Source organism: Sparus aurata, chromosome 1, assembly GCF_900880675.1.
Source record: "Sparus aurata chromosome 1, fSpaAur1.1, whole genome shotgun sequence".
Classification (NCBI taxonomy): Eukaryota; Metazoa; Chordata; class Actinopteri; order Spariformes; family Sparidae; genus Sparus; species Sparus aurata.
Genome location: NC_044187.1, coordinates 21,872,405 through 21,893,078, shown reverse-complemented (window position 1 = coordinate 21,893,078; position 20,674 = coordinate 21,872,405). Strand labels below are relative to the sequence as shown.

Here is a 20,674-nt window from a genome sequence, read left to right as displayed (position 1 = left end):
TTGGTTTGTCCACATTGCTGTGCTGAGATAAGAGAATCCAAACTGATATATATATATATATATATATACATTGTTTTACCTACCTCTTTAATGATAGTCTCTTGATAGACCTGGATCAAATATTGATTTATTTCTCCTCATGCATATTCTACACAATGTACACATTTTTCTTTATTTGTTGAATGCAAAGAAAAGGTAAATCAATACTTGAAAAATAAAAGATTTGTTTAAAAAGTTGGTATTACATGTGCTTTATGAGCTACACTCCTTTCTTTTGGCCATAATGTATTTTCTCATCATACAGCAAATTAATAGGTGTGTTTGTATCATGCAGTCACCTCATTGTCATTTAATTTGTAAGAAAAAGCCTGGTTCTGTCCCCAACCTTGTAGGATGCATTCATAAAAAAATGTGGGAACTTGGACATTATTGTGTCCTTTCAGTCTACTTTTTCCTTTTCTCAGTTATCCTTAATGATCATGTCGTTGTACAGTAGATCACGTTAGCCACAAACAGCAGAGGTGCAAAAACTGGCTATGCTTCTGGTCTACTTTTATCTGAATTTGTGCGTTTGGGTATGTGTATGTGTGTGACCTGCAGCCTCTGGCCTTAGGGTTCAGGAAAACATACTGATCACATGCCTGTGGAGCTTCTTAAGCCATAAAGCTCGCTATATAAGATCGTCACATTTTACCAGCCCCCCCTCCCCTTTTTTGGCCTCTCTGTGTGGTTTTAGGCCCCAGATCTCAGCCTACATCCATATTCTGTCTGTCTGTTTCCCCTTATCAGCCATGTGTAGGAAGGCAGCGACTGAGAAAAACACACTGCCATAACATAGGCGTGTGAGTTTGAAGGCCAGACGGAGATGAGTCTTTTTCCAGGATCCACTCCTTTCGTCCATAAAGGTTTTGGTCCCCTTATCTGGACTCTGTTTATCTAATGAGACGTATCTGAGCTATAAATGAGATAACCACACCTTAAACATGTTGTCCTCACACAGGATATGAGCTATTCTAAGACTATCATAAAGACCAATAGCTTCTCGTTTAAAACAGACTGGGACATTTGACCCTCGTCTCAGTTTGTCAGCGTTTTGTCTCTTTCCAGTCAAGGTTCCCATCTATAAATATTTGGGTTTTAAATGTCGACCTCACAGCCCAAATCAGTCTGAAGCTACAGGAAGAGTATTTTTCCCTTAATGTAAACATCGCTGTTATTCCCTTCAGCTTTGACTTCATGAAGCGTGTGTTGGGCTCCAGCCTCTCTGGTTCATGTGATGTGGATTATACAGGATCCTGCTATAGTGGCTGGGGCCCAACACAAACATATGGAAACACTTCACTGTCAGGTCAAGATGAAGAAACGTGACTTTTCCTTACTGCTGCAGCTCCAGACAAATTGCACTGTATGTGACCTACTAATGCCAGACAGAGGTTTTTCCTACTATTTCCTTACTTTAAACATATGAATACATTATTTTTTTAACATGCATAGAAGTTGAATTCATGTTAGTACAAGTCGTTTGTGTTAACCAAGGATTGATTTACAATAGTCTTAGTCTTGCAATCACAGCTGGTTATAAAGTTGAAAGAGACGAAACAATTAAAGTTGACAGAAAATTATTGGCTTTTTAAAAATACATAATCACCTCATTGTTTCAATTATTTTCAAGGCAAAAATAAATTCAGTGGTTGAGATGATTTGCTGCTTGTCTTTGTCAAACATGATTATCTTTGGGCTTAGATTATTTTTAGGGGGACTAAACAATTAAACTAGAATGGCACTTCTGGATCCAGATCCACATCCAATTGTACAAAGTCAATTATACAAGGCACCTAAATATTCCAGATTTCATCAGAAATTGACTATTTTGCAAGAAACTGAGAAAATAAAACCCCTTTATCAGGGTCCAATCCAAATTTTAAAGGGATCTATTCTGGTCCAAGATCGATCATTTATCCAAGATTCAATAGTTTTTTGTGCAAACCTGATTACAGACAAAGCAACCAATGGACAAAGGCTCTGAAACTCTTATTAATCAACAATGAATATTGCAACCCTCACAGCTGTGGCCAGTGTCTGACGCTGAGCGACACCAACAAGATATGCTGAAGAATACGGTCTGCTTATATAGGAATATCAAATTCATGGTCCTTGCAATTAGGGCTGCCATCAATATCCATGTCCCCTCTATCATCTCTCTATCATGATTGTACAGGATTTATCATTAAATCTTAGAACCTGATGTTCTTTCTACTACATTAGATAAGGCCTAGTGGTTCTACTCCTGTGAAAGGTGAAGAATTGGCATTGGTATTGATTACATCTCTTTACATTTGTCCACTCTCAACTGAGCTGAATTGGGTCTCTTTAAATCCACCATAGACCGATATGATGGTTTCATGGGAAAGACATCTGAAGTGAGAACCTCGTCAGGGTCAGAGCGGTTGAGCTCAGCATGCTGACTCAGACTGAAAGAGATACATGTGAGACATCCCGTAAAACGAGACTTGACAATCGCTGTGAGAGATAGTTTTGGAATCAGTGTGGGATTCCCAACAGAGCTGCTCATGACTTACACCACCTTTCACTGATACAGCAGACTCACACTCAGTTCACATCTAATCGAAAATAAACATCTTCCTTTACAGTATCAGTTGCATCCCGCTGCCTCCTGCATCCGGAGATGCTTTGGTTCAGTGTGTTTGGCCCTCAGGTTGTTGTGTCAGGTTGTTACCTTAGAATCAGGAGAGCTAGTAGTTTGTTTGGTAACCTGACAAGGGAATACCTAACCAACACCTCCTCCCCCACCTCCACCTTCCGCTGTCAGTTTTCAAGAACACTCCCCTTTTGCTTACGAGTCAGTGGTGTGAGATGCAACTCCACCCTTAGGCTGACAGCGGGCCAATAGGAGGACAGCGACGATATGTAAATAATGAGGTGAGGAGAGGATGTGGATGACAGAGGGCACAGCAGGGGACAGGTGTCATCTGTCACCTATGCCTCAGGTGTATCTCGTCTCATGGGTACAGCACACAATGAAACTCTAATTTGCTGTGAGTAGCAACCCATCAACAAAGATGATGCTGCTGCTGAGAGAAGAACAAGATGCCCACTTAGATACAGTTCATCCTTCAGTCTTCATTAGTGGTTCAAATGATCATTTAACATCAACAAACACAATCAAAACTGGAGTGGATGCACAGCACCACAGATACCATTTTGCCATCATCTGATGTGATGCTGTTGGGCGTGGTGTCCTGTACGCTGGAATGTGGATCCCAGTTCCTGTCAGACAACATACCACAGCCTCCTGAGTTAAGATGGTGCAGGATGTTCTAGAACAGGGCCTGCCCCGAACATCAGATCTGTCTCTGTCACACCCACACAGTTAAAAAAGATACATGCAAATGTATATTTGAGCATGTGTATACCTAATTTCTGTTTTTTTTCCTTTCCTGTTAAAAAGACCCATTCAACTGAGCTTTGAATAGTGCTAAGGAGCTTGACATTTACGTTCATATATACATTTTTTCCTCTGCTTTATTAGTTATTTTTATTTTAAAGAAGAACTGTACTTTTCAACTTAAAAGGTAGATTGTAAGTTTGACTCTTAAATTAAATCAATGTAGTGTAATAAGAGTATTTTTGGGCTCAACAACTGACATAACTAATGAATAGGCCAATAAGCCTGTTATTGAACGATCAGAGGGTTGACTAGCAGTTAACTTGGTCTGCTCTAACCCTTTTAAAATGTAGTTTATTTAAACTGTTGTCAGGAAGACACTTTCTTTACCCTGCAGTCATCTGAGCTAGTGGTTTCTTTCAAACTTATTTATTTCTGCAACACAGAAGAATAAAGCATTAGCATAGGGGAACTCTATCCATGTTCACTGTTGAACAACAATAATCAATTTGTAAATATTTGAACAACATAACAACAAGGCCATTTATCATAAAGGTTGCTCTTTTGGGTCGTTGGGGCTTTTGGAAAGAAATTAACCAGCTGGAAAAAAGTATGATAAGAAAACAATCAGATCTTCTGATTTGAAACATTTGGAACACCTTGAAAAAAATCCTTATATCCTGTTTTTATTATTATTATTATCATTACTCAACAACTCTGTGTATAGTTTCTGCATTTTGAACTTCATAAAACTGATACACCTTCCCTTTTCTACTGGAGGGCTGTATCTTGTCGATAAATCACGTCCCAGTTGTTACTGATCTGACACCACTGCTTCCTCAGTGACCACCCCCACTGCACTTTGAGAGAGGAACCATTAACAGGCATGAATTATGGAGGAGGTTTATTTGGTTAGTGAGAGGATGTTTGCTGGTTGTTTGCTATTATGGGTGCGTGAGGCCATCTGCACCACGCATGATTTATTGAATTCTACATGAATGTTTAATTCTCTTCAGCCCGTGGAGAAACATGATGACATGTTAGGCGTAGATTCCGATCAGGGATTTAAAGAGATATAAAGCAAACTGTTCATTGGTTTGTTGGCTCATTAGCAGGATCTTTTAGCACTTTTGTCAAAACCAGATCCAGAGCAGATAGAGAGAAGGGGACGAAAAAACGTAAATACACCATTCCTTATGTCGCAGGAACATCTGAGAAACTTTATTAAAGGAGGATCTTTAATAAAGATGTGTACATTGGGGAGACAAAACAACCTCTCCATAGACAAATGGGAGGGCCAACTCCTCAGGTCAAGACTCTGCTCTCCACTTACATCTGAAGGAGAAAAATTATTCCTTTGAGGACAGCAATGTAAACATCTTGACCAGAGAAGACAGGTGGTTTGACAGAGGAGTAGGAAAATCCATCTATGTCAAACTGGAAAGACTGTCTTTGAACAGAGGAGGTAGCCTACGACACTACTTATCACCCACCTACAATATTCAGTATCTCCCCAGACAGTTTAACAACCGTTCACACCTGGGCGCACCTAGCCTTAGAAACCCACTTACAGGCCGGTTTGACAAATGACACACAAGTGGCCCTAACGACTCTGAAACTCAGAGCTCACACACGTCCCTAATGACTCCATAAGGACACTCCCACACAGGGTTTACAAGCCAGCAGCTCCCCTCCAGTTAGTTAGAACTGAAGAATATTCTTGGATGAGAGGTGAAACAAGTCCAGAATAACTGAGAACCTTCATCAACAATTTGTTGAGGATCAAGTCTGATATTGGATAAGGCTTGATTGAATTAAAGGGGACTGTCAGGCTTTGGCATAAGAATGCTGTTCTAGTAATTAAATGACCAGAATAAAAACCAGAAACTCGTGTCTTGACAGGAAAGTAATTCTTTCTTGATCAGAAATTGAGCCGTCATTCTGGGTACTTTCCAGTGAACAACTCTACATTCATCAGTTGCTTCAGAAAACAGATCGAATCACTGTGTCTGTAATTATCCGTGAATGGAGAACAACAGGGAGTCTATTAATCCAGAGTTCATTTAAAAGTTAAGAATGCAAGAACATTTTTTTACCAACTATTTTTGTAATCGATTAAAAAGTCATTTTATTATCAAAAATGTCAAACATTGGCCGGATTCAGCTTCTTAAATGTGATGATTCGTTGCTTTATGACAGTTAATGAAGAGTCTTTGGATTTTGGACTGTTGGTTGGACAAAAGAAGCAATTTGAAGACGTCACTTTGGGCTCTGGGAAATTGTGAGGCAGTGGCGTGCGCAGACTTTTTGAAGGGCAGGGGCGAAAAGAAGGGCACTTTAGCGCGCGTTTTGGCTCCCAAGAGGACACTTTAGCGTGCGTTTTGACTCCCAAGAGGGCACTTTAGCGCATGTTTTGGCTCCCAAGAGGACAGTTTATCATGTTTTAACCAGCCAACAGGGCAGTTTAGTGTGTTTTGCCAACCAAGAGGGCACTTTGGCACGCTTTTTTGGCTCTCAGGAGGGCACTTAGCGCGCGTTTTGGCTCTCAGGAGGGCACTTTAGCACGTGTTTTTCAACAATTGGGCCACGGGGGGGGAGGCGACTGCCCCCCCCCCCCCCCCCCCTTGTGCACATCACTGTTGTGAGGAGCATCTTTTTGGACCTTTCATAGACCAAACTATTTATGATTAATCATGAAAATAATCAACAGATGTAACTCAGAGCCTTTCTGTTAAAACTGAACCAACAGATGATTCTAGTTCATCGTCCAAATGAGAGGAAAGATGTTGTTTATGTTGGCTAATGTACAAGAACACAAAATCTTCCATGATGTGATAACAAATCTGCTCTACTGGCAAAAAGCAGAGAAGTAGGACATTAGTCTGATGGTGATTAGGTTGAACACTCATCCATCTGTGTGATGTTATCGTGTGTTGTAGATGGAGAGAGATGCCGGCGTTTCCAAGCAACATAAACAGGTTTCATGGATGTCTATTAAGCCAAGTATTAGAATCACTGGTTTTGTAAGCTGAGCTCTCAGTAAAACATTTAGTCTTGAGATCAGTTTAAATCTTATTTTCTAATATTATCTTATCAGGCTGGGATTTAATGAGAGCGTTTTTTCTCTTTTTTTTGTTTGTTTGTTTGTATTTTTTCATCAGATATCCCAGTTTACATCAGTCATACCACTTTGCCCAGTTGTAAAACTGACTCATTAAAGTGAAAGACAGGTTTAGAGTTTTCTTTTAATTAAAAAAAGACCAACACAGTCAAAAACAAACAAGCAGGCTGTCGTGCATCCCTACATACATGATGCCGTGACGGAGAACATGGTGCTAAGCACACTCCAGTATGTGCCTTAAATGTCACAGTGAAAACAAAAAAACAGAAAGGCAGAAGGTAAATAAATAATGTGAAAAAACACTGAAAAAGAAACACACAGTGGTGGAAGAGAGCTTCTTCAGTATTTTCCTGTAGCACTGAACAGTAAAGGAACAGTTCACCCAAAAAATTTATTATCTCCCTCTCATGCTGATAAACAGTCAGTTGAAGATTCATAGTCTGCGAATCATTTCTGGAGCTTTACAGCAAAACAGCGTTGCTGCACTCTCCTAAACAACTGAAATAGGTAGAGTTTTGTTTTAAATCGTAAAAAAACTAACAAAAAATGTCTCCATGCAGCTCATGCTGAACACAAAACTGTCCAAAGGCTTAATAGAATTAAATAACAGCTGTACAATGTAATGGTTAGACTGGCTTTGCTGGAACAAGAACAATTCACCGTGGTAACATATGGCATCGCTGTATTTACAGCCGCATGACAACAATCAAATCTCTCATATATTTCCATAAATAAATAAAAGAATCTCTTAGATATTTACAGTATTTCTTGATTAAAATGTACAAAAGGCAACACAAGAGTGAACACGAGAGTGTTTTACAAAATATTTACAGAAAGTATTTACATGTTATCATGATAAGTAATCACCTTCGATCAGTTTTTTTTAGTTAGAGAAGAACATTTCCTTCATTTTTGGTTGACTTCAGAAAACTCAGCAGCTTTTTCCATTTACAATGTAAACCACCTGTGACCTTGCTTGACGAGGGGTCACAAAAGGGAAAAAAAAACAACACAGGAACAGACTATAATGGTTGACAGTTAAGAAAAATGCCTATGGGAGCTGACAGACTGCACAGTAAAGGCCACAGTACAGTCATGAAGGCCATTGGGGTCAGTAAGGCGTTTATGTACATCCAATAAACTTCACTAAGTAGCCGGAGTGTGATTGGAAGGCACACACAAATCTTAAGACAATATAGGTCAGGCTTTTTAAGTGAAACTTGTAGAATTGAACCTGTGTAAAGCAAGCATCAGCATCATTTTAACAAACAGAACACTTATATTAACAGTTTTCACACAATTTCAAAAGAGTCGCAGCTCTGTTAAAGAACATCATCCTCTGAAACCTGGGGCAGTCCTTCATTTTGAAATCATTTTGTGGTCTGACCAAATGGCTTCCTGCAGTTATGCTCTATTTCGTCATACTGAAGTTTCAAGGATTTTCTTTTTTCTTTTTATTTCAGTTCTTTCTTCAGACTTGGACGGTACAGTGCTGAGGTCAGAAAACATGCGCCATAAACTGAGCTCAGCGGGTTGAGGGAAGGGGCTGTAAAGCAGCAGCAGTAGAGGAAAAAAAAGGCCTTTTTCCAAAAAGGAAAAAAATCTCTTCAAATAAAGCTTCTGTATTCTTCATCTTTGGGTCATGCAACATCCACGTCCTCCATGCTAAGCATTTGTCTCTGCAAGAAAAAAGAGTCATATTGAATAAGCAAAGCTGTTACAGTACCTGCAGTTGATTTTAAATGGAAACCATTTAATTAATAGCACAGTGACTTGGTATCAAACTCAAGATACCTGAGGATAAACGTAGCCATCTGAGCTGTTCCTGCAGATGTGGAGCTCATCCTCGGTGGTTTTCTGGTACACGGGGTTGTCAAAGTGGATGGTGTTGGTGTTCTTCAGACGCCAGTGTCTCCAGAGGAACACTGCTCCAAAGACCAGCAGGGCCATGACCACTGCAGAGCAAAAGACAAGTTTAAGGTCATGTAGTGACATCGGGGGAGAATAAATAGGTTGCATGTGTGACTAAGGAGGGTAGGCAGCCATAAAGAGCAGAAATGTCAGACTAACCTATTGGCACGATGATGTAGAGAGCCATGGGGTGGGATGAAGGGGCTTCTTCAGGCAGGGCTGCAAGTCTGTTACCTGAAAAAGCAGAGAAAAAACCAATGTTTTATTTATTTAAATCCTTTAAGTGAAAGAAAAGTTCAACACCACTCTTGTCTGTATGGTGAATAATGGAAGAAGCTACCACCATAAAAAAGTTAGCTTGGCTTAGCTCCAGCCGAGAAACCGGCCTGCACAAAACACTTCGGTTTGTGTACAGAATAAACACATTCCATAATAAGTGCTGATTTGTGATCTTTAGAAGGATTTTGGGTCCTTGTTTTCCAATCTGTTCCAGTCTTTATGCTAAGTTAAGCTAACCAGCAGTTGCTTCCACTGGACAATGAAGCTCTTTGTCAGAGGTACATTTTATGTGCTCTGTTCTGTCGCTGTTATTTTATAATCACTTCATCAATACGTTTGTTTTTCCAGAAATGATCCCCTCCCTGTACCTTGAGCAGAGGCGGCAGGCTGCTGCGTGCTCTGTGTGGTCGTTGTGAGTTTCCTGGTCGCTCTGCTGGTAGCTGTAGTTGTTGTAGCGGTGGGGACAGGCAGCCTGGGCGTAGAAGGTTTGGCGGTATCTTTCGGCGGGAGCGGTGCACCAGTTTTGTTTTCAACAGGAGGGGCAACTGGAGCCGCTGCAGAAATAAATATAAGAGTTACCATCATTACTTAATGCTAAATTTCAGTTTCTTTGAATTGCCACAAGCAAGGAACACCTACCTGCCACACACTTCCTCATGTCAGGTCCCATGGCCATGCTGTCAGGACAGGCACAGGTGAATTTAGGCGAGTGCTCGTTGATCAGAGGGGCGGGGAGGCACAGGAACTCACAGCCTCCATTCATACTGTTACTCTCTCTGCACCAGTTTGTGCCTAAAAGAGGGAAACAACAAGCATTAGAAATCATTTTATGGCCTCATCAACTTGTCTGTCATGTTAAAGCAGATGGAGTTTTGTTTCTGTACCGTTTGGCTGCTTGAGGTTGTGGTACAGTACGATGTCCTCTGGCTGGTCCAGGTCCATTGCCAGCTTGGTGATGTCTTTTCCTGTCAGGCGGTTGGCACTAAAAACAGCACTGTTGCTCATATCTGTCCAAAACACTTTCTCCTGTTTGAAAGAGAGATGCTGCGTTAGAAAGACAATTCTGTTTGTTCACTTATTCATTGTTTGCTGACGTTTCCTCACAGCACAAAATGGATTAATTACAAAGAATAACTAAGCACCACTGATCCGAATGTATTGGGAATAAAGTGCACACTCAGCTCTGACGTTCTACCTCTAAACCAGATGACGTTCACTATGCATGAACTGGATGACTGAGCAGATGCTAGTTCTCTTTATGAATATGTTAATGCCAAACTGTCTTTACTGACCTCAAACACAGTCAGAGAGAGGGGGTGGGAGAGCCTTTCCTCGTCGAAAATGAGACTGTGTCGTGTCCCTCCGTTCACATCAATGCTGGACAGAGTGTGCATCTTGGAGTCCACCCAGTACAGGCGATGGTTAGCCATGTCTGTCCAGAGAGACACGCAAAGACAGAAACAACTGAATGGTCATGATCACTGTGTGCCCATTGAACAGCCTGAATGGAATTGATTGGTTACCATTTAGTCCGTCCATGATGTTCTGCTTACCTAGGGTAATGCCATTGGGCCACACGATGTTATCTGTTACTAAGGCAACGCGATCCGCTCCATTCAACCCACTCTTCTCTATCTTGGCCTCCTCACCCCAGTCTGTCCAGTACATGAAGCTGAAGAAGCAACAGAGAAACTTTTAAAAAACGGAAAACTTGATAATTGACCGAAAAGCTTTATAAAAATTCTGAAACGTTCACTTACTTATTCACGGGGTCGACTACGATGGCTCTCGGCTTCTCCAGGTTGTCTGTGATCAGGTTCTTCCTCTTGCTGCCGTCTGTCGTTGCCACAGAGATAGTCTTCAAAATGCTGTCGGTCCAGTAGATGTTGCCATGAATCCAGTCCACAGCAATGCCCTCCGGGGCCTCGATCCCACTGTCAATTTCTACAGTGTGGTGGGAGGGGTCACCGGCCACGTCTATCTTGGAGCTGTCGGGGAAGAGATTCATGTTAGAGACATCTGTCTCTTGATCTGCAGTCCAGCCCACATCATAGTCTTTCACCAACAAAAGAGTAATCTTTATTCTTTTATCTTCACCTGCATCTAGTCAGATGTAGCACAAAGATACAGGCTTTCTGGTGCAGATCAAGCCTCATGTCAAAGTCTTACATAAACCCTTGTCTAAACCACCCTTGACCAAACACAGATTCTTTCTAACCTGTAGATTTTCTTCAGGAACAGGTCAGACCAGTAGATCATCTTGTTAGGCATGTCAATGTCCAGAGCCACCGCGTTCTTCAGCTGGGGGATCAGTCGGATGTACTCTCTGCGGTCCACCGTCAGCTTCCTCACCTCGTGTCGATTGGTGAAGTAGAGGGTGGGTACAGTTCCTGGAGGATGTGGATGAGAAAATGATAAATTGTTTTGCAGAGAGGACTAAGAATCTGCAAGTTAACATAATCAGTCAGATGCGACTCTTGAGAGTGAGAACAGGCTTTCTTTCAGACGTTACCTGATTCAGCCTTGCACGTCTTGGTCACCGGGTCGATCTCGTAGCCCTCCTCACAATCGCACTTATAGCTGCCGGGCAGGTTGATGCAAATCTGACTGCAGGTGTCCGGCTCAGCACATTCATCGACGTCTGCAGGTGGAGGAACAGGAGGTCGAGAGGAAAATTACGGGATTGAATTTGCCAAGTGTGGAACATTTCTTAAAACACTGTACCAAATCTGGTCACAGAGTCCTTCTAAAGACTTCATTTCCAGAGACAGACCCCCTCCTCTCACCTTCACAGGTCTTCTTGTCCATCTTCAGGCTGTATCCAGCAGGGCAGGAGCAGTTAAAGCCCACCTTCAGATCGGTGCATTGATGGGAGCAGCCGCCATTTCCGGTCAAACACTCATTTTTGTCTGTGGAGACGCATATACACAGTCATGACGACCATTTTCCTAATGGAAGCTCTAATCCTCGATGAATCTGCTCATTTAAACCACAGACTATCCAGGCCAGTCAACTGAGCCTGGCCAGCTGCTACGATCATATTTTCCAGGCTGTGATGTGGTTTAATTTTTTCTTTTTCTCATTTTCAATGCCGCTGAGCTTATAGCCAAACTCTGATACACTTCTTGGTCTGATGGTGAAATAAGATTTCACTCACCACACTCTTTGACAGGCTCATCGGACCAGTCCCGGCAGTCCTTCTGTTTGTTGCACACTTTCTCCATGCTGATACACTCCCCACTGCGACACTTGAACATGGTGGGGCCTTCACATACATTTTCTGCAGAGAAAAACAAGGGAGTATAAGTTTAACTGTAATCTAAAACATCTACTATTAAAAATCTACTAATTTGGTGCGCAGGTGGTTGAGTGGTTAGAGCGCATGCCACATATGCAGCTGACCCTGGTTCGATTCTGGCCGGAGGTCCTTTGCTGCATGTCACATCCCCCTCTCTCTCCCATATTTTATCTGTCTACTGCTTAATAAAAAAGTGTCTAAAAAAATCTTTAAAAAAATTAAAAAAAAAAAATCTACTAATTGCATCCATATACAGTTAAGGTTGTAGTTAAAACATGGATGGATTGCTGTGATAGTCACCTATGTGGCAGTCAATCTCATCACTGAGGTCCCTGCAGTCGTGCTCTCCATCACACTGGCGGCTGCCATGGATACAGGCGCCGTCATTACACTGGAACTCATCTGGACGACAAGTAGGATGACCTAGAAAGAGAAGACAAATGTATGAATACAAGAAACAAGACAGATGAGGATGAATGAGACGGCATAGATTGAGGAGAGAATCATATCTGATGCGATTTGTTGTGGATCTTGAATCAGTATTGATGATACTGAGTGAGGCAACAGGATATTATGTAAGCTATAGAATGAGTAAGCTAAAATCTGTTTCCTAACAAAGTCAGCAGTAAATAAGATTTATCAGAGCAAAATAGGTTTGCAGAGGAGGAGATGGGCCAAAAAAGCCAACTCACTGCAGTTGTACTCATCAGAATGATCCTGGCAGTCCATGCCTCCATCACACCGCCAGCTTCCGTGGATGCATACCCCGCTAGCACACTGAAACTCATGGACGCCGCAGGGCACCGCTGTCTTGTGCTGCTGCTGTCCCTCACAGTTCTCCTCGTCAGACCCGTCGCCACAGTCTTTGTCTCCGTCGCAGCGCCACAAAGCCGGCACACACACCGAGTTGTTGCACTGGAAAGAACGGGAGCTGCAGGTGGGTTTGGGGCAGGAAGCCTCGTCCGAGCCGTCTGAACAGTCGTCGTCCTTGTCGCAAACGAAGGAGGAGGATATACACTGGCCATTGGCACACCTGAACTCATCAGCTTTGCATTGTTTGGTCGCTGTGGAGGGCAAGAAACGGAGAAGACAGGAGTTAATGTGACGATAAGGCTAGAAGTGGACACAGATATTGAGTTGTATATGTTGTTACAATTAACTTATATTTGCTGCCTGTATATCAGGATTGGTGGTGTTTGTTTTTTGCTGCTTCAGGTGTAAAAAAACACATCTTAAACAGTTAAAATTGCACAATACACTTAAACCACCAGCTGACTCCATTCCTTAAAATACTTATTATTATTCATTTATTCATTAAAACTCCCTTATTTCCTCAAGTTATTTGTATTTGTCTTAATACACTTTCTAGTAACGATTTATATACAACATATCTTGTTGTATGTTAAATGCTCATTAGCTTTGTGGTTTCTTCTGCTTACATTTCCGTAGGATGGATAAATAAAGTTTTCTTATCGTGAACAAAATATATTTCCTGTGGACACTGTAATCCTGGAGGCAAAATCAGGAAGTCCTTCCTTGTGTGTCTTTCTTTATAACCCCTGTTTCATGTATTTATGACTTACTGCAGTTCTTCTCATCGGCCCCGTTGTCACAGTCAGCTTTGCCGTCACAGTGCCAGCTTTGTGGGACACACTGGTTCATGGGGAGGCCACAGTTGAACTGTGTCTGTGAGCAGGTTTTGGATGCTGCGGATAGAAACAGGAAATATGACTCATGTGTCAAATGAGAGATAAGGCCTGTGAGTACAGTTGGAGTACGGACAATCATTCACTAATAGAAACTACTGTTGTACAGAGGCTTCATTGATACGCTTCTGATTCACTGTTGTAGGATAAGATTAGATAACATAATCTATTACTGATGTCTTGATTGGAAAATTCAAGTGTTTCAGCAGCAAGAAAAGGACATAAATAAGTACAGGTAGATCATTAAAAAAAACCAAAAGTATATATAATTAAAACATAAAAATTATGTCAGGCATCCAAGTTGATATTGGTTCTGTGCTAGATTTCTATAATATCTTGATGTGATTTTAGTTCAAATTGACCTATAGTCACAGTCATAGCGCCTCACTGATAAAATAAAACATACCGCAGGTTTCAGGCAGTTCATCAGTTCCATCACCACAGTCATCACTTCCATCACAGATCCACCGACGGGTGATGCACCTCCCATTTCCACACTTTAACTGAGTGGAGCTGCAGATGTAGGCTGCATCTGGAAACGATAAAAATTACAGAGCTCAGTGTGACACGAGGACAAACTACTGACTTATCAGGATTTACTGCTCAGTATACACTTTGCTGCTCGTGAGCACCGTGCAGTAACGTGAGCTGGTACCAACACACACAAAAAAAACTGATATCCTTGTATGTGAGTTAATACGCAACAGAAAATTACACAGAAAATCCAGATAATGTTCAGATAACTGACAGTGTGGAAACCACACCTTCTTCTCTTTGCTTAACTCAGAGGACATTACCAAATTAAGATAACAACACTGTCTAGTTCGCTGACTCCTGTTAGAACAAGATATGAAGTAATGAGTCTTTAATGTGAGGTGTTTGGAAACTGGAGGACTTTTTTTTGCTTTTTTGTAGGAACAATTTTTAAGTACTGTATTATATAACCTTTGTTTAAGCCTATTTTTATTTCACTTTAATTTTGGACATTAAAGTACATGTTTTACAAAAATATAACTAAATTTAGACATAGGAAAAAGATGAAACAATGTTTGAGGAGTGATAAGAGAAATGGAAGCAGGTTTAACTCAGCAGCACACCTCTGCTTCTCACTGTTTTGACACATTTCAGGTATGGAACAAAACTCACACACATCATTTTGTCACGTAAGTGGAAACAGCTTCACTGCTCGCCTTCTCTGAAGTATCTATTTTGGGCTTAGAGGTCTCAACCCCCGAGACAATCACACCTCAGTAAAGCCTCTAGTCAAAGCATCAACATCGAGGCAACACAGGCCAACAACCCATCTTGCATCCTCCATCACCTACTGCACTGTCTGTCCCCCCTGGGACCTGGAGGTTGAGGACATGACAGACTATCCCTTTAAGACAATAGATATGGGAGGAGTTGAACAATCGCACCACCAGGAGCTGATTGGCCCCAGTGTGCCTTTCCTCGTCACCACGGTGACCCACAGACCGAGGCGGAGACTCCAAAGACAAGGAAGTCTGTCAGCGTGACTGTGTCAATGAGTGGTGACAATGAGAAGAAGGGTGGCAGTTCAGGTCTTACTGATTACAACTATGAGGAGAGGATGCTTTCTCAACACTGGGATTGCCACTGAAGGTCACCTCCCTCATGCTTTGTAAAAGAAATGTACAAACTAAAGCAGGAGTGAGGAGTTGACCGGAATTCACTCTGTAATTCTTGAGAGCATTACGTCGATTCTGGGTTTCACTAATTGAGGGAAAAAAACCTTGGCTGATCTTGAGAGGCTGTGTGAACCCACACACTCATGCTTTCTGGGAAGCCACGTACACACACAGACGCTCACACACACGGAGGCCAGGCTCGCGGCCAGCGTAGATTCCAGGAATAGACTTTCCAAAGCATACTCCAGCAGTCCCTGAAGATGTGAGAATGTTACGATGAAATTTAAGATTTAGAGCTTCCCTGACACTCTGCCTCATTTTTTCTTTCTTCGGAACCGTTCATTCATTCCAGTTGTGGACGGAGATACAAAAGTAGGTCAAACGCTGGTACTACCTGACCTTTGAGTGGTCCAATGTTTTCATTTTCCACTGCTGATCTTCCCTGCCGCTTCAACATATGGGTCACAGGCCAGATTCAGGAAGAGAAAGTTTCCTTTCCTTCTTTACTGTAAGTCTGTGGTGAAAAGTTCAAGTTGGAAGCAGTTATCCTCCAATTTGTCCAGCTCCAATTTGTCTTAAGTTTTTAATCTTCTATATATATTTAAGAGATGTCAAACTTAATTTGAAACAAAAAACAAAAACAACTTCTTAGTGACCCGATTGAGCATGTTTGGTCTCTATAGCTACTTGGAAAGTTATATTTAGTCACCACCTACACCACAGTGTCTTCTCACATTCAAAAACCTGCAAACCACAGATGAGAAAGCAGCGTCCTCACACTCATTTTGATCAGCAGAACAGGTAACGTGCTGCTGACATTTACACCTATAGACAGATGTGATCATTCAGATAAGAAGTCTTGTTTGAACAGTGCCTGCAGCAGAGAGATAGCATCCTTCATATGCTTTTTATAACCACAGAGTGAGCCTGACAACCACCGCACCATCCAGTAATAACACTACCATGTAAGGCCATTAGAGTAGGAGCTCACACACACACACCACTCTGCTACGATTCTCTTGCAAATGCACAAAAAACAGAATGTGACAGCAGAGGCTGGCCGAATGAATGGCAGATACTCTGGTGTGAGACAAGCCGTCATCAGGACGCTGCATGACAACAATCCTCCTTTGTGACAACATGTGACTTTGTCCACTAACAATGCATTCCGGTCTTTTTATGGCACAAACATGCAGTAAGCACACGGCAAAAACCTTCACAAAGAGGTGTGTTTATTGACTCAAACATACAGCCGGCGGTTAATAAATAACCAGGATGCATGTGCATCACAAGGAGCAGCAGCACTTGCTCCAGCTTCAGATGTGGGTTTGTACCGGTTCAGTAATCTGCTGTAGCTGCTGTCATGTTCACCGAGGTCACTGGGTAATACTGCTGGACGGCGATGTGGCCAACTTAAGTTTGATTCCCTCATCTTAGTGAAAGACTCTGGGCGAACATGTTAGTAAAAGACTTCAAATTGAAGACTTGGTAATGAGGTCAGCAACTGCAGACAAACTGCAGCATGTTTTCCGCTGTAGCTTTCACTTGTTGTCAGCGCCTCAATCTCTGTAGAGTAAAGTGTGACCCCAGCAGGTCTATGCAGCACGGTGGTGGAAGACAACATTTGCCCCAGTACTGTACTGTAGAATCTGAAGTACTTGTACTTTACTTGAGTGCTACTTTATACTTTTACTCCTCGACTAATAGTCTGACAGCTTTAATTACAAGTTAGTTTTCATGCACAATGTACAGGGTGATCCTTTTAAATTTAGAGTTTGTTTTTTCCTAGTCCTACTAATAACATCTTGTTTCGACACAGTTTGATAGACTTACACCCATAGTGTTCAATGCAAGGAAAGGCATTTTTCTTAAAGGAATAGAAACTTATGTGCAAAATCATATGCAATGAAAATAATCTTTAAACTTTTGCGTTGTGCTGGATGTCGGTCGTTTCTGTACTGACATCAGCTCCTGTTGCTCTCTGTCAGCGGAGCGGAGAGAGGCACCGAGTCAAATTCAAATGATCCCTACCTCAACCAACTATAGCAACAACATTATACAAATGAATGCATCAGTAATGATCATCTGATACGTTCACTCACGTAGGATTGTAAACGCAGGGCTTTTACTTGGAATGGAGTATTTTCACACTATTTTCTAAGGATCTAAATATATCTTCCACCATTGTGTGGAGGTGTTTCTAAATGATTGACAGCTGAAACTCTTCACGATTTCTTTATGAGTCACCGCAGTCCAGAGGGTTTAGTCCCCCATGTAAAACAAAAACCTGTTCACATAGCTTTGCCTCATTTCAGGAGTATGCTAAACACTGACAGTGAATACTTTAAACAAACCAAAGCCAGACCTTGAAACAAGAAGAGAAAAAAATGCACACATGAATATCATTCGCACACACAACGGCAGATCTGTTGCCTGGAAGTGAGCACCAAGAACTAGAAGAAAACTGAAGTTTTAATCTGAAAAGCTCTTATAGCAGAGTTGAGATTATTGGGGGATTACTGGAGCAGATGGCAGAAAGGGGCTGGAGCCTAATTCTCAGCACAGGGTTGGCCTTAAGGGTGAATTAGGTTCATTCCCCCCAAAATAATGTTAAGACATATGAAAATCAATACCAGTTGCTTGTGACCAAACCTTTCCCTTTAATTTGGCCCCAGAAGATTCAGAATATGATTATTTTTTTAATGAAGAATTGTCTTTAACAACATAAAGTGGAAATTCTGATCTGTTTCAGGGTTAGTGGTCGTCTATGAACTATAAACACTTCTTTATTTGGGTCACCTATAATTTGCCGCATTTACCTCAGAAGAGTCAAACACCGTACTTCTGTAAAAAGCATCTTTAAACCCCTTTTTTCTTCTTTGGCCTCCTCTTGATAGTTCCCTTACATTTTCACTCTCCAACAGGGATGATTCTGCTTGTTTCTCAACTTTCTCTTTCCCTTTTACTTCTGACAGTTGCGGCTTTTCCCGCATCTCATTTCCTCCAGCGTGCAGCGGAGAGAAGGATGAGAACGCTGATGTTTTAGTCGCACCCTCCTCGATGACATCCGCCTGTTTTCTGTGTTAGTCCCGCCCTGCCGAAACTTTAAACCGGCGGAATCGACGGACGTGATTGGCTGATCGGCCGCCTTCGACGACGAAACGAACTAATCAAATTGCGGAGCGTAAATTCCATTCATTTGTCCGAAATATTGTTGTTATAGCATATTTTACCATCGATATCCTTGTCAAAGTTATCGTTATTACTGAGTTAAGACAATAACTTAAAGTAATAGTCTGAATGAACCAAATGTTGCCCTTCACTTAAAGACATTATCTCGATTCACCGCAAGACCTCATAGAAACATTTACATTTGTAATATATAAACCACCCAAAAACCCGAATGACGCCAGAAACAGATCTGCAATTCCCCTTTTTTCGTTAACGCATGAAATATGCTTATATCATATTTTTCTACATATGTGCAGCTAAAATAAGTCAGCTTCGCAAAATGTAAAATACTGAAGCATGAGAAGGAAATTAACAGAGGACAGGGAAGGAAAGAGTGTTTCTTACCTGCTTGAGCCAAAAAGTGAATCAGCATCAGCAGACACCAGCATGTGGACAGTCCGCTGAGTCCCCTCCACATCTCAAACATGGCCTGTCCTCCTCCTATGTCCTTATTTGACACTTTAAGAAAAAGTCGGTCAGCTGTGCGCGCAGGTATCAAGAAGCCAGTGGGCACAGTTCACAGCAGGAGCGGTGCGTAAAGACGCTCTGGTTCAGGCAGAGAGGGCAGACAGCAGAGTCAGGCCGCGGCTGTGCGTAAAAAGAGTGCCAGCAAAATATTATGAGATCCGAGTCACATCTGACGAATTTCTAGGAGGCTGACAGGGGGGCGGGGCTTGAGCAGTGGTGTGATGTTTGAAAGTGGACGTGAGCACCGCCGGGGGGCGGAGCCACATAGTGCTGTATCACTGAGTGTCGTCCTCCCATCACTCCTCCATCCTCCTAAACTGGTGTGTGTGTGTGTGTGTGTGTGTGTGTGTGTGTGTGTGTGTGTGTGTGTGTGTTTGTGTCGTGTGTGTGGGTGGGTGGGTGTAAGAGTGAAGATGATTGAAAGGAAGTGGACAAACTGAGAACAGAATGAACAAAGGCAGTTCACATCTCACTGGTGCTGTCTCTATAAGAAGAAGCAGCTTTTACACCGGTCACACATGAGGAGCCTGTCATTAAAACCCACAGTCACGCCTTACAGATAACATAACCATCATTACTCTACATCAAAAAAGGCAAAAAGAAACCCTGTGTGTGTGTGTGTGTGTGTGTGTGTGTGTGTGTGTGTGTGTGTGTGTGTGTGTGAAACCAGATGAGGAGCCCTCTGTAGCAGGAGGGCTTTGTGGGTAAACTGAGGGGTGATGCATACTGGGGCTTTGTTTCCCACAGAGACGAGGTGGAGGCAAATCCTTCACAGCAGCTGCCAGACTCACATATACAAAGAAGCTTTCCTCGTATAATTTCATCTAGCTGTATTCAAATAAAGTGTATTCAAATAGAAAAACATCATGTTAATATGTATCCACAGTCGCTGCATCTGTTCCTCCTCAAAAGCAAACAGAAGGCTTGTAAAACAAAATATCATTAGTAGGAAGGGAAGGTCGGATAAATCAACAGGGAGGGAGTCCTCTACATCTTGTTATCCCTGCTTTCCTGCTGACTTACGAACAGGGTATGGCATCCTTCTTCGGAAAAGTGATTCAGTTTTCCTATGTTCCCCCAACAAACAGACTGTATCTCATGCGTAACTTTAGTTTGGATCAGGATGAAAATAGTGGTTATGACTTCACAGATTAGAAGAGGAGAGTAACTTTTACTCTGATGAATGGGGGGAGTTCTGGTTTATGGCCACATTAATATTTAAGAGGTGAATCAGATAGAGGAATGTTTCCATTAGAGGTCCCCTGTCTGAGTGTGAGTGTGTGTGTGTGTGTGTGTGTGTGTGGGGGGGGGGGGGGGGGGGGGGGGGGGGGGTGAGGCGCCTGCCTTGCTGGGCTCCTAGTAGAAGCAGGGAATGAGCTGTGGGAGGTATTCCTGGAATGTCGAAATAGCGGCTGGATTACATGCTCTACTAATACACCCACCATCACTACACTGTGTCTGAACTATGAACACACCCACAGAGAGGCACACTGAAAGTGCTGTGTGCACGTGCAACAACTCCACCTGCACCTCCACTCAGGATATAACTCAGATCATTTCTGCCTCCTTGTTGTAGACATTGTGTGACTGATAACAGACATGAGA

The 20,674-nt window shown here is 42.2% G+C and overlaps 1 protein-coding gene across 1 annotated transcript; it reads right to left on the bottom strand.

The window, feature by feature from the left end:
• Positions 1–6,633: 6,633 nt before the first annotated feature.
• On the bottom strand, positions 6,634–19,241 carry ldlrb (low density lipoprotein receptor b). The gene is made up of 18 exons (XM_030431716.1): positions 18,947–19,241; positions 14,128–14,253; positions 13,599–13,721; positions 12,708–13,079; positions 12,316–12,438; positions 11,875–11,997; positions 11,504–11,626; positions 11,230–11,358; positions 10,936–11,107; positions 10,478–10,705; positions 10,271–10,389; positions 10,010–10,149; positions 9,602–9,743; positions 9,357–9,509; positions 9,086–9,271; positions 8,598–8,672; positions 8,322–8,482; positions 6,634–8,206 (listed from the first exon to the last, which is right to left on the bottom strand). Exons 1-18 carry the CDS (start codon positions 19,026–19,028, stop codon positions 8,168–8,170), a joined length of 2,616 nt encoding a protein of 871 aa, XP_030287576.1. The 5' UTR covers positions 19,029–19,241; the 3' UTR covers positions 6,634–8,167.
• Between the last annotated feature and the right edge of the window lie 1,433 nt (positions 19,242–20,674).

Excerpts from the sequence above, each read along its gene's own strand:
- ldlrb (XM_030431716.1), bottom strand. The coding sequence starts at position 19,028 with ATGTTTGAGATGTGGAGGGGACTCAGCGGACTGTCCACATGCTGGTGT. Across the intron at positions 13,722-14,127 it reads TGAACTGCCTGAAACCTGCG|CATCCAAAACCTGCTCACAG; the intron begins GTATGTTTTATT and ends TTCTATCCGCAG. Across the intron at positions 10,706-10,935 it reads TTCCTGAAGAAAATCTACAG|CTCCAAGATAGACGTGGCCG; the intron begins GTTAGAAAGAAT and ends CTTCCCCGACAG.